The 13,403-nt window shown below is 50.2% G+C and overlaps 1 protein-coding gene across 3 annotated transcripts in view; it reads left to right on the top strand.

Moving 5' to 3' along the window:
- The window catches only part of MYCBPAP (MYCBP associated protein), a 118,768-nt gene that overhangs the window by 95,544 nt on the left and 9,821 nt on the right, over nucleotides 1-13,403 (top strand). For 2 of the 3 annotated variants that reach the window (XM_033960156.1, XM_033960154.1), the window contains exons 16-17: nucleotides 453-556; nucleotides 11,220-11,365. In XM_033960156.1, the coding sequence (XP_033816047.1) occupies nucleotides 453-556; nucleotides 11,220-11,365 (250 nt within the window). The remainder of the gene's footprint in view (nucleotides 1-452; nucleotides 557-11,219; nucleotides 11,366-13,403) is intronic. The other variant, XM_033960155.1, reaches the window with a different exon arrangement.

Below are 13,403 nucleotides of genomic sequence, written 5' to 3'. Positions count from 1 at the left end.
TAACTACTCATCCTAATGTCATAAAACCCACCCATCCACCCTCCCACCCTATACATACTAAATGGGGATAAATTCAATTATTTATTATAGTAATCAATTACGGTAATGGTCCCCACACATCTTTAAATTTCTTATAATATCCTCTCTTAATCGCCAATGTTTTTTCCATTTCATACACATGATACACCGAACTCCACCAGAAACAGTAATTCAACCCCCTGTAGTCTTTCCAGTTATATGTTATTTGTTGGATGGCAACTCCTGTTAAAATCATTAACAGCTTATTATTATTCGAGGAGATTTGACTTTTGGCCCTCATACCATCTACCACTTTTGACACACTTTTCTCTTTTAAAAATGAGGGCCGTATAGATGCTCCCTTATAAAATGACACTATTTAAGTCTGAAGAGGTGAAAACTGTCCAAACTGAGGCTCCTCTTTTGTCTTGCAGCTTGCAGCTCTGGCGGGAGCTTATTGATGGACTTGTGAGCTGCTCGATGTATCTTAGATCCGTGATGGGCATGACAGAGAAAGAGTTTATTGTGGAAGGAACAGGTAAGAAGCTAAAAGAAGACAACACACAGGCTCTTTCACAGCTTTACTTTCTCAAGGTGAAGGAATATTATCTGTGTACACTTCTCCCTCCATATTCGTGGTTTCTGCACTCGCGGTTTTGCTTATTTACGATTTTTCGGATGCTGACTCCGCCCCCCAAAATTACATCATGAGTAAAGTTCCTTTGCTTTTACTGTACCGATAAAAAAGTTTAGCGCTTACCAACATTCACGCTGAAAATCGCTGCTTCCATGCTTTCTCCCACAAAATCGCTGCTTAAAATCTTTCACCCTCAAAATCTCTACTTCCCAGTAACTCCAACACAGGCAGACACCCAGGTCAGTCACTGTGGATAGCAGGTGCAAGCGGGGCAGGCCCTGCCATCCCCTCCCCCCACCACCCCCCCCCCGCTTCCTGATCATCCGACATCCTTTCAGACTTGGGGTTGGGGGGGTAGTTATGTTTTTTTTGCTGCGTTAACAAACCTTGCCTTTACGCTTCCCAGCACTGTAATTCGCGGTGACAAGGAGGAAAACACATATTTCTCGACTTCTTGTTCAGCCGCCAAACTGCAGAGTGCGCACTTTGGCACGCACCACACAGGGGGGTGGTCAGGAGAGAGCAAGCTAGAAACTTAACGAAAGCCATTCTCTCCAGCTTTCAGCATTCACTACCTTTAGGTTTGGGAATTATTGTCTTCGTTTATGTTTTCTGTTTTTTTCCGTTGTTTGGTTTAATGGGGTACATAAATTTGGATTTAAATGCTTGCTCCCCCTTCCTTTTTCGATCCGAGTAATTCTGTATTGGGGAGTGGGTGCATCATCATTCTCTTCGGCCTTGCAAGCTTTTCTCCCCTTCCAACCACCACAAATAGTAATAATAGTGCCTTTTTTTCCAAAAACTGCGAATAACAGTTGAAAAGTTATTCGCAGTTTCAATGGTAAAAGCGATGGCGTTTACACAAAACCGCAAATAACATATAAAAAGTTATTTGCGTTTTTTTCGTATTCGCAGCTATGTTCCGCCCACACCCACCGCGAATACGGAGGGAGAAGTGTATTCATTAGCTTGATATAGGCCCCCTTTTACGAAACTGTGCTAGCAGTTTTTAATGTCGGGAGCCACGCTGAACGCTGCACGCAGCTCTCGACGCTCATAGGAACTCTGTGAACGTCGGGAGCAGCGTACAGCATTCAGCACGGCTCCCGGCGTTAAAAACCACTAGCGCGGTTTCGTAAAAAGGGGGGATAGTGTAGGGTTAGAGTCTTTCACCTTTGGTTACCAATACAAATCCAGCTCTAGCAACAGTGTCTGAAAGTTTCATAATGCTCATTTCCTTAGCATCCAGACCAGACCAGGACCTGTGGCTTATGTCCAACAACCAGCAGATGAAAGAATATAACAAGAGCTCTGAACTGTGCCCTATAAGGGCCATTGTGCAACCTTAGCTATTCAGTATTTCTCTGTTTTCAGCAGATGGTGACAATTGAACTGTGAGACTTTTGAATCTTGGAGAAAGCTCCTGAACCAGTTGGAAAACTGTGTCTCTATAGAGAAGTGTTCTTTAACCACCGGTCCGTGGACTGGTGCCGGTCCGTAGGAATTTGCTGTCGGTCCACATGGCCGGCACGTACATCTGCTGTCTGTATTTTGCACTGTTCAAGAAGAAATGCATTTGTTTCTTTTGGGTTGTACTGCATGCAGAGTCTTGCATCTTAGGGTTTTGTTTGTATATACTAGTACTTTTAGTTTTTGGTCCCATATTTGCAAAGAGGTTATCTGTTTTCCGGTAGGAATGATTGTTGAGAAGCATACAGTGCGCTTTGTGTAGTTTACAATCAAATATAATCACCAATGGCAAATTTAGGAGTATAGCTTTGTGTAGTTTAATTTTGTGGTTAACCATTATGTGTTAATAAGATTATATTGTGTGTGTATATATGAAAAATGAATGGAAAAAATGGTGTTATAATTAGTACTATTATGGGGGCAGGGTTTGGGGTGGAGATGGGCAGGGTCTGGCCCACGACTTGGCCCGATATTCTTCAACCGCCGGTCCCTGTGCCGGTCTACAAAATAATTCTTTTATTTCCACCAGTCCATAGGTGTAAAAAGGTTGAAGAACACTGCTATAGAGCATGGGGTAATTCTGCTGAGAATTTTTGCTCCATTAAAATAGGATTAGGATTATTATTATTATCATTTAGTTGTTGAGCAGGGTCACTCAGAGGAGTCTGAGTAAAATGACTCACCCCTAACTATTGGCTAGTTCTTCCTTTTTCTTGGGAGTGATTCCATAGAAAGAACAAAATAAATCTAAGGTGGATGGCAAAGAAGACCACAGTTCCTGTAGAAGGAGGTACAGTGCTTAAGGACATTCAAGTCCTCAAGCTTGAATTTTTGTTGTTAAAGCGCTTTGAGATTTCAGGTTTACTTCTTCAGGCTTTGTTTAGTGCAGGGCTGCCCAAGTCTGGTCCTTGAGATCTACTGGCAGGCCAGGTTTTCAGGATATCCACAATGAATATGCATGAGAGAGATTTGCATACCAAGAAGGCAGTGCAGGCAAATCTTTGTCATGCATATTCATTGTGGATATCCTGAAAACCTGGCCTGCCAGTAGATCTCTTGGACCGGACTTGGGCAGCCCTGGTGTAGTGCATATGTCTGTAGAGCTTCTCTTCTGTCAGTTCAACAAGTGCATAGTTTAGATCAGTCAGGAGGGGTGGAAGAATCATTACTCCCTCCTCAGTTGGAATCAAACTTGGTCCATGTAGCAGATGCCCTGTATGATCTGATTCATATATCTACAAAAGGCATGACAGTAATGGTGGTTGCAGCTTTAATTGAACCTTCTTTAGCACTCTCCAGACCAGTAGAGGTTAACTTTACGAATGGGTATATATCTAATCATGACCAGCAGGTGGAGACTGAAAACAAAACTTTGGGACAGTATATCCTAGCCCCTCCTCTCTATTTCCCTCAGTCTTCTTTCAGTCTCCAGCAGGTGTTGAGTGATCTGTACCCATCTCCCTTGGTAGGGCTGTTGGAATTTGTTTAGGGGGTTTATTGTCCCTGTTTTTAGCCGGACGGAGCTTGGGCGGACTCTGTTTGGGGGTTCGTCCGACCTCGGGGGTGTCAAACCCGGCGGGTCACGAGCGGGGTCCCTCCCCCCACTTCCTCCACCTCCCCACATTTTTTTAGAGGAGCCTCAGCAGTAAGCCTTGCCCCCTAAATCAAGCAAGGCATATTGCTTCGAGAGCCTGTGGAGTCTGTTCTGTAAAAAAAAAAAAAAAAAAAATCCTGAGGTAGTGCTGGTCTGGAGGGTTGTATCCCTTTAAGAAAACTGTATTTTACTGTATTTTTTCAACTAACCGGCACTTTTTTGCAGCTAGGTCGCGTATGGAGCAATGAGCACTTCTAAAGGGAAAAAGTGCTCATTGTGCTCCAGACGCGAGGCACTCGCGGCCGGCCTGTGCAAGCGGTGTTCAGGCCGGTGCGGTGGAGGAGCTCCGTCGGCAGCGGCTGCAGGCGCCCAGAGCTCCCCGCCGATGGTGCCTCGCGAGTCGGCAGGGAACGGTGGGGAAGCCCGGTCTTCTCCGTCCGCCCACGGAGGGATTCCCCAAACCGCCGACGGTCGGGTTTTAGAGGATTCCCTCTCAGCTGATTTTTTGACAGCTGATGCCGGCTTGCCTGCTTTAGCGGCTGAGACTATTCAGGTTTCTCAGCCGCTTCAGGCTATGGAGGGAGCTTTTTTGGCGGGAAAAACCGCCATCTTCTCTGTCTGGCCCCTCCATTTTGTCTTCCACCTCAGGTGACCTTCCCCCTGTTTTGACTATGCAGGGGCAAGGTTCTGCTGGGTCCCCTGCTGTGGCAGGGAGTCCCTTGGGACCCTCGGGGGGTTTTTCTCCTGAATTTTTCTTTTCTTTATGCAGAGCCTATTTTCAGGCGGCTGGGGGTCCCGGTTGCGCCCAGGGGGTTTCGGGGGGTGGGTTTTCCTCCGCGCTCCCTGCGGCTTTGCCTCTTTCGTCTGGCGTGACGTCCCCTCCGCCGCCTCCCTTGTCCAAGCGTCCGCGGGTGTCGTGGGACGAGAATTTGTGGTCGGAGGAACGGGTCGGTTTGGAGGAGGACCTGGACCCTTCTGAGGAGTTCCAGGACTCTCTGGAGGGGACGGAAGCTGGCGGCGGGTTGTCGGATTTCCCGTTCTCCAGTGACGAGGCGTCCGTGGTGCGCCTTTTTCAGAAAGATGAGCTGCCTGACCTTATTCAACAGGTTTCTTCGGTTTTGCGTTTTGAGGACGCGCCGCTGGAGACTCCGCGTGTGGGGGACCCCCTGTTACGGGGGATCCGTTCCGTTTCCCGCTCTTTTCCTATGCATCAGGATATTCGGGATATTATTCTGGAGCAGTGGAAAACGCCGGAGACGCCGTTTCGGCTGGCGCGCAGCATGGCTCGCCTGTATCCCATTCCTGAAGGGGATCGGGCTACGTTAGCTTCGCCAGTCGTGGATGCGGTGGTCTCGGCAATTTCCAAGCGGCATACCGTGCCTGTTGAGGGCGGTTCTGCCTTGCGGGACCCTGAGGAGCGCAAATTGGAGAGCATCCTTAAGCAAAATTTTCAGGTCTCTGCCTTTGGGGTCCAGGCGGCTATTTGTGGGGGACTGGTCGCTCGCGCCGTGTTTCGGTGGGCGGAGCGGGTCTTGGATCGAGAGTCTGACGACTGGTCTCTGGTGGATCAGGAGGTTGCGAAGATTGAGATGGCGGCCTCATTCCTCTCAGATGCTCTATATGACTTGGTGCGGATCTCGGCTAAGTCTATGGCTTTTGGCGTGGCCGCAAGGCGTGTGTTGTGGCTGCGCGCTTGGGCGGCGGATGCTGCGTCCAAAGCTAAGCTTACTAAATTTCCCTTTCGGGGGTCGTTTTTGTTTGGAGAGGACCTGGATAAGTTGATTCAGACTCTGTCGGACTCGAAAGTTCCCCGTCTGCCGGAGGACCGTGCCCGCCCGGCGTCTCGGGGGGGTGCGGCCCGGGGGCGTTTGCGGGAGTTTCACAAGTATCGCCCTGGGCGTGGGGCTGCTTCTTTCCAGTCTCCGGGATTTTCCCGGGGTCGGTTCTTCCAGCGCATGCAGCCCTTTCGGGGGGCCCGTCGGGGGGCAGGGAATCCCTCCGCCGGTTCCCCCGCTTCTCGTCCTGCACAATGACGCCTTGCCGGCGCCCCCTTTGGTTCCGGTGGGGGCCCGGCTGCGCGAATTTTTCCCCAAATGGGCCGAGATCACGTCCGATCAGTGGGTCCTGGAGGTGGTGCGGGACGGTTATGCCCTGGAGTTCCCCCGCTCTCTGCCGGATTTTTTCCTCGCTTCTCCGCGTCAGACTCCGGGGAAGACGCAGGCTTTTCGCCAGACCCTTCAGCGCTTGCTAGATCTCAGGGCAGTTGTTCCGGTGCCCCCTCCGGAGTGGGGCACGGGCAGGTACTCCATTTACTTTGTGGTGCCCAAGAAGGAGGGGACCTTTCGGCCCATCCTCGATTTAAAAGGGGTCAACAGGGCTCTCAAGATTCCCTCTTTCCGTATGGAAACTCTGCGGTCGGTCATTCTGGCGGTTCAGCCGGGGGAGTTTCTCACTTCTCTCGATCTGACGGAGGCCTACTTGCATGTTCCCATTCGGGCCTCTCATCAGCGTTTCCTGCGCTTTGCGATCTTGGGTCGGCACTTTCAGTTCTGTGCGCTTCCCTTTGGGCTGGCCACGGCTCCTCGGACGTTCACCAAGGTGATGGTGGTCGTCGCGGCAGCCTTGCGGTCGGAGGGCATCCTGGTACACCCCTACCTGGACGACTGGTTAATTCGGGCAAAGTCGTTGCAGGAAAGCTCCCGGGTTACTGCTCGGGTGGTGGAGTTTCTCCGGTCGCTGGGCTGGGTGGTCAACCTTTCCAAGAGTCGGTTGGTCCCGGCTCAGCGTCTGGAGTACCTAGGGGTGCTGTTCGACACCTCCTTGGGGAAGGTCTTCCTCCCAGAGGGCCGGGTGAGCAAATTGCAATCTCAGATTCGCCTGCTTTTGGCGTCCCGGTGTCCTCGGGCGCGAGATTTCCTCCAGGTCTTGGGGTCGATGGCGGCGTCCCTGGACGTGGTGAGGTGGGCGCGGGCCCACATGCGTCCTCTCCAGTATGCTCTGCTCCGGAGGTGGTCTCCCCAGAGGCACGGGATGGATGTTCCGGTTCCCCTGCGAGGCTTGGCGCGCTGCAGTCTGCGTTGGTGGCTCCAGACCCCTCACCTAGTTCAGGGGGTGGGTCTGGATCTCCCGCAGTGGACGGTGCTCCTGACGGATGCGAGTCTCCTGGGTTGGGGGGCTCAGTGTTTGGGTCACTCAGCTCAGGGCACCTGGTCCGCGGAGGAGGCCGCCTGGTCGATCAACGTGTTGGAGACCAGAGCGGTCCGTCTGGCGCTGTTGGCTTTCCACTCCCTGTTGCTGGGCAAGTCGGTCAGAGTGCTGTCGGACAATGCCACGGCGGTGGCTTATGTCAATCGTCAGGGGGGCACCAAGAGCACTCAGGTGGCGCAGGAGGCGGCTCTGCTCATGGTTTGGGCGGAATCCCATCTGCTGGACCTCTCGGCCTCTCATATAGCCGGAGTAGAAAATGTTCAGGCAGACTTCCTCAGTCGTCACTTCCTAGATCCAGGAGAGTGGTGTCTCGGCGCCGAGGCGTTTCAGTTGATAGTGCAGGCTTGGGGGCAGCCCCTGATGGACCTGATGGCCACGGGTGGCAACGCCAAAGTGCCCCGCTTCTTCAGTCGTCGCAGGGACGGTCTGGCCGAGGGTCTGGATGCTCTGGTCCAGCAGTGGCCAACGGAGGGGCTGTTGTATGTGTTCCCTCCTTGGCCGCTGGTGGGCAGAGTGCTTCTTCGCATTGTTCACCATCCGGGTTTGGTGGTGCTGGTGGCGCCGGATTGGCCTCGCCGTCCGTGGTATGCGGATCTGGTGAGGCACCTGGTAGCGGATCCTCTTCCTCTGCCTCTCTCGGACGACCTTCTGATGCAGGGTCCCATTCCCATGTTCGACCCGTCTCCCTTCTGTCTTACGGCGTGGCTCTTGAAAGGGGTCGCCTTAGCAAGAAGGGATATTCAGACAAGGTGATCTCTACACTGTTGGGGTCCCGGAGGCTTTCTACCTCTCGGGCTTATGTGCGGGTTTGGCGTCTCTTTGAGGAATGGTGTCGGGCGCGGGGAGTGACCTCTTTTCGCGCTTCTCTGCCTAACATTCTGGAGTTCTTGCAGGATGGCCTGGATAGAGGCCTGGCTTGGTCTTCTCTCCGGGTTCATCTTGCGGCCCTGTCGGCTTTTCGAGGGTTGGTGTCAGGTCAGCGTTTATCGGCTCTTCCTGATGTGATTCGGTTTTTGCGGGCGGCCAAGTTGCTTAGGCCTCCCCTACGGCCCTCGGTTCCCTCTTGGGATCTTAATCTGGTTCTCTCTGTTTTGGTGCGTCCGCCTTTCGAGCCCTTGGACGACTGTTCTTTGAAGGACCTTACTTTGAAGGCGGTCTTTTTGGTGGCCATTACTTCTGCTAGGCGTGTTTCTGAGCTGCAGGCTTTCTCTTGTAGGGCTCCCTTCTTGGAGTTTTCTAGGGAGCGGGTCGTCTTGCGGCCTGTTCCTTCCTTTCTGCCGAAGGTTGTTTCTCCTTTTCATGTCAATCAATCGGTGGTTCTCCCGGTCTTGGGTGGTCGGGAGGGCTCTTCTGAGCAACGGCAGCTGCGCAAGTTGGATGTCGGTCGGGTCCTTCGCTCTTATGTGCAGCGGACCCAGGAATTCCGGAAGTCCGATCATCTCTTTGTCCTCCTGGCGGGTCCTCGTCGGGGAGCTGGCGCTTCTAAGGCTACTATTGCGCGCTGGATCAAGGAGACGATTGCTTCCGCTTATCTTCTGAAACAGCAGCCTGTTCCGGAGTTTCTCAAGGCTCATTCCACTCGGGGTCAGGCGGCTTCTTGGGCTGAGTCGTCGCTCGTGCCTCCAGTGGATATTTGTAAGGCTGCGGTTTGGTCCTCCTTGCATTCCTTTGTTCGTCATTATCGGGTTGATGTGCAGGCGCGTCGGGACGCGGTGTTCGGTGAGCGTGTACTGGTATCGGCCCTTCGGGGGTCCCGCCCGTGAGAGGGACTGCTTTGGTACGTCCCATTCGTAAAGTTAACCTCTACTGGTCTGGAGAGTGCTAAAGAAGGAGAAATTAGGTTCTTACCTGCTAATTTACTTTCTTTTAGCTTCTCCAGACCAGTAGAGGTCCCCACCCTGTCTGTTGTTGTTGTTGTTGGGGCTGTTGCGCGGGCAGTTTTTGGTTTTTGCTGCGGGTTCTAGTATTTTTCTAGGGCCGGGGAGAATTGAAGAACAGCGGCTGTGGCTCGGCTGGCTTAGCTGGCGAGCTGTGGGGACATTCTTCCTTCGGGAATTTCTCCTCTGCATTTTCCAACAGCATTTTGGGTATGTTATTTGTTACTCCTTTCGGAGTATTGTTTTTCTCTCTGTTGTTTTCCAGTTCTTGGTTCTGCTTGGCTATTCGGCAGACTGAGGGAAATAGAGAGGAGGGGCTAGGATATACTGTCCCAAAGTTTTGTTTTCAGTCTCCACCTGCTGGTCATGATTAGATATATACCCATTCGTAAAGTTAACCTCTACTGGTCTGGAGAAGCTAAAAGAAAGTAAATTAGCAGGTAAGAACCTAATTTCTCCTTTCCCAGGATGCCCTAGATGGAACTTAGAAGTTTTCAACTAGACCTGTTTGAGAAGCGTCTAAATGCCAAAAGGTACCCAAACTGACCAGATGACTACTGGAGGAATTAAGTAATGAACCCCAAACACTCTCCCAGTGGTCACTGACCCCCCCTCCCACCCACCCCCCAAATTTGAATGAAATAGTACATTCCTGGCTCTAGAACAGCAGAAAGCCTATTAGAGCATAACACAAGTATCTTAAGTAGTCAGGTGGGTGGGCTAGTGAACCACAGAAAGGAAAAATCAGGCCCATAAGCCATTCTAACCACTACATTTATGGTGGAAAGTATGAGCCTCGCAAACCCCTACTATACTGCCGTAAAGGTGCCACCTGGAACCATAAATGCTATTGGGGTGGCCAGTCCATTAGAAAGCTGGCCCCTTCTATGTCCAAATGGGCTTCATTTGGACGTTTTCAATTTGGATGGTATTGTGGTCAAAAATGGGGATTAAAGTTAGATGTCCTGAGGTTGGCCATCCTGGTGGCCAAGACATCCAACTAGACAATTAAAAAAAAAAAATGGACATCCAGCATTTTTGAATATGGACCCTTCTGGAAGTCCAATTTTGGATGTTTTGGTTTTGCAGGAAATGGCCAAAGTCGGACTTAGACATCCTATCGAAAATGCCCCTCCACTGATAGACAACTTTTTATCCCGGAGATTCAGTATGTAGCCTTCTTTATCTTTCCTACCATACTTTTACGGTACTATTTCCTTCAGTAACATAGTAAGGAGGAGGGCCTGAGAGGCAGTCCACCCCGGACGCCGGCACCCCTCCTCCTCTCCACCCCCCTTCCCACTCCTTCCCCTGCCACGTGTGCGCCTCTTCCCCTCTCCCCGTACCTTTTATAACTTTAGCGGGACCCGCGCTTAGGAAGTGGCATCAGAGAGAGTGCCAAAGCTGACGTGGGCAGTAAGTTGGTGGCTGCTTGCGCCGAAGTTAAAAAAGCATGGGGAAGGGGCGTGCATGCGTGGAGGGGAAGAGATGCCACCACCCCAGGTGCCGCTCACCCTTGCTACGCCACTGATTGCCTTACTGAGATAACATGTTAGGTCATCATGGGGTCCCTCTACTAAGGTGTGCTAGCCATTTCAGCATGCGCTTTAGTAAAAGGACCCCCATTTAAAGATACTTAGCAAGACTTAGGGAGAAAATGTATTTCCTTTCCCTAAGAGACACACAGTAATTCACCAGTTTCCTGTTGAATTATTATTTTTTTTTTTTGCTGCATTCTTCTTTGGTCCAGTATGGCATTTCTTATGTTCTGTATTATCTCTATTATGCCCAAAATTGTCTTACTTTCAATGGCTCATGTTTTATTTATTCAATTTTCGATACCATTCTCCTAAGGGAGCTCAGAACGGTTTACATGAATTTATTCAGGTACTCAAGCATTTTTCCCTGTCTGTCTTGGCGGGCTCACAATCTATCTAATGTACCTGGGGCAATAGGGGGATTAAGTGACTTGCCCAGGGTCACAAGGAGCAGCGAGGGTTTGAACCCATAACCCCAGGGTGCTGAGTCTGTAGCTTTAACCACTGCGCCACACACTCCCCACTGTATCTTGAATTGTCTCTTAAGCATCAGCTAATTCCATCTCAACCTGCGAGGTTTGTTTTCCTTCTCCTGATGAAGGCCCAGCAGCCAAAACACAGCCGTGTTGAAAGAAAGTGATTGCTTGGACCAGAGCCTGTGTTTTCAGAGAGCCACTTATTTTTAGACTATATATTTTGGACTCTTTTATGTCATAATAAAATGTGTTTGGACAGTTTAGTGTTCCATTTCGTTTGTTTGCCTGTTTATATCCTGTGGAACTTTTTCTCCTGTTTCTTGTGTCTCTTTGCCTGTGTTATCTTCTGACACCTGCTAACTCCTGTCAGTGAGGTTTAGGCAAGTTTAACTGGTGATTCAGTAATTTGTGTTTCAGTGGACCCGAAGCGAGTTGCCAAAAGCAAGAAGGACGAAAAAAAATTAAGCCTTGCAACAGAAGACAAAAAAGGATTTGGGGGAAAAGAAAAAGAAGAGAAAAAAGTAAAATCAGCTGGAAAAGAGAAAGAGGTAACCAATGGGATCCTTGCACAGTGGAACCTAGGAAAGCATTTCAGAAGTAAAGGTTGTTACACTGAGAAGGAAGGGTGATCTCCAAGAGTTCAAGCAACTGGGGAGCGTTAATGAGAAGCAGTAGAAGGAAGTTGGGGAAGGCAGAGGAAGAATGTAGTCTTTAATCTGGGTCCTTTGGAAACATTCAGACTATGAAAACACTATCCAGTCATACCAGATCCAGCCACTTTTAATTCATTCAATCAAAAGATGGAGAAAAAGCCTCAGGTATAAAGAGCCCAACCCTGTTGGACCCCAGCGGGGAACGTAAAACAGGGAGGCTCACCTTCAATCATAGGCTAAAAAGACTCCACCAAAGGTATCCTCTATAATAAAACCCTAAGTGCGCATGCGCACTTACGATGCCGTGATCCCTGCCGCCGTGATGTGTGCTTCTGTGCCGCACATGCACACTCCCTGCCTTCTGCCCCGATCTCCAATGCTGGCTGACTTCCTGTACTGCTGCTGCCGGGACGCCTCTTCTCACCCCTGAACCAGCAAACGCAGCAGTCGCGGTTTCATCTTGCAGCCGCGGGGCATTTGCTAGGCCGACTTACTTCGATAATGCGAGGTGGGCCGGCCTAGCAAAAGCTCCGAGGCTGCCCGGGCTAGTGGATGCTGGACAGGGGGAGCAGGGAAGGCCTGCTGATGAACAGGGGGAAGGTAAAACAAAGGGAGAAGGCTGCCGCTGGACAGGGGGGGCAGTGAAAGGGTGCTGCTGAACAGGTATTGATGGACAAGAGGAGCAGGGAAGAGGTGCTGCTGGATAGGGGGGAGGTAAAATGAAGGGAAAATGGCTGCTGCTGGACAGGGGGAGCAGTGAAGGGGTGATGCTGGACAGGGGGAAAGTAAAAGGAAGGTAGAAGGGCTACTGCTGGACAGGGGGAGCAGTGAAGGGGTGATGCTGGACAAGGGGGAGGTAAAAGGAAGGGAGAAGGGCTACTGATGGACAGGGGGAGCAAGCAAGGGGTGGTGGTGGACAGCCGAGGAAAGAGAGAGACAGAAAGAAAGAAAGACACACACACACATCTATTCTAGCACCCGTTAATGTAACGGGCTTAAAGACTAGTAAATGTATAGAATCCTAACTCTCTTCACTGTTCTGTAAACACTATATCATAAAGACTCGCAAATCCACATTCAACAAAAGTGATGCATTCATAATCGGCACGATACCAAATCTTTGTCAGATAAGATTATACAGCAGAGTACAGTTAATTTCAGTATTTATTTATTTATTTACACCTATATACCTCACAGTCCAAAGTTCTTGGCGGTTTACAAGAGAACATACACAGCAGAGCAAACAATAAGCACATTTCCTCTTCTACGAAACCGCACTAGCAGTTTCTAGCGCGGGGAGCCCACTGAATGGCCCGCGCAGCTCCCGACGCTCATAGAAACTCAATGAGCGTTGGGAGCAGCGTGGGCCATTCAGCGCGGCTCTCTGCGCTAAAAACCACTAGCGCAGTTTCATAGACGAGGTGGTTAGTAAATGATGGCAGATAAAGACTTGAATGATCCATCCAATCTGCCCTGTAATCACAATTTCATGATTAAATTAAAATATCTTTTTTCTTTGTTATTTCTGGGCCATAGACCTTCCAGGGGTAGGGAACTCCGGTCCTCGAGAGCCGTATGCCAGTCGGGTTTTCAGGATTTCCCCAATGAATATGCATTGAAAGCAGTGCATGCAAATAATCTCATGCATATTCATTGGGGAAATCCTGAAAACCTGACTGGAATACGGTTCATCCCATGCTTTTTTGAATTCCATCACCGTTTTCCTCTCTACCATCTCCCTCGGGAGGGCAATCCAGTCATCCACCACCCTCTCCTTGAAAAAGAATTTCCTAACATAACTCTTAAGGTTACGTATTTCCATACATACTTCCAAACTTATCCAACGGTAATATAATTATCAACTAAAATAAATAGCCCAAGATGGAAGGTACATTGATAGATTACAACAAGAGGCTTTCACAGCAGATCATGT

This window comes from Geotrypetes seraphini, chromosome 10 (assembly GCF_902459505.1).
Source record: "Geotrypetes seraphini chromosome 10, aGeoSer1.1, whole genome shotgun sequence".
NCBI classification, from domain to species: Eukaryota; Metazoa; Chordata; class Amphibia; order Gymnophiona; family Dermophiidae; genus Geotrypetes; species Geotrypetes seraphini.
This window is presented reverse-complemented; position numbering and strand designations above follow the sequence as displayed.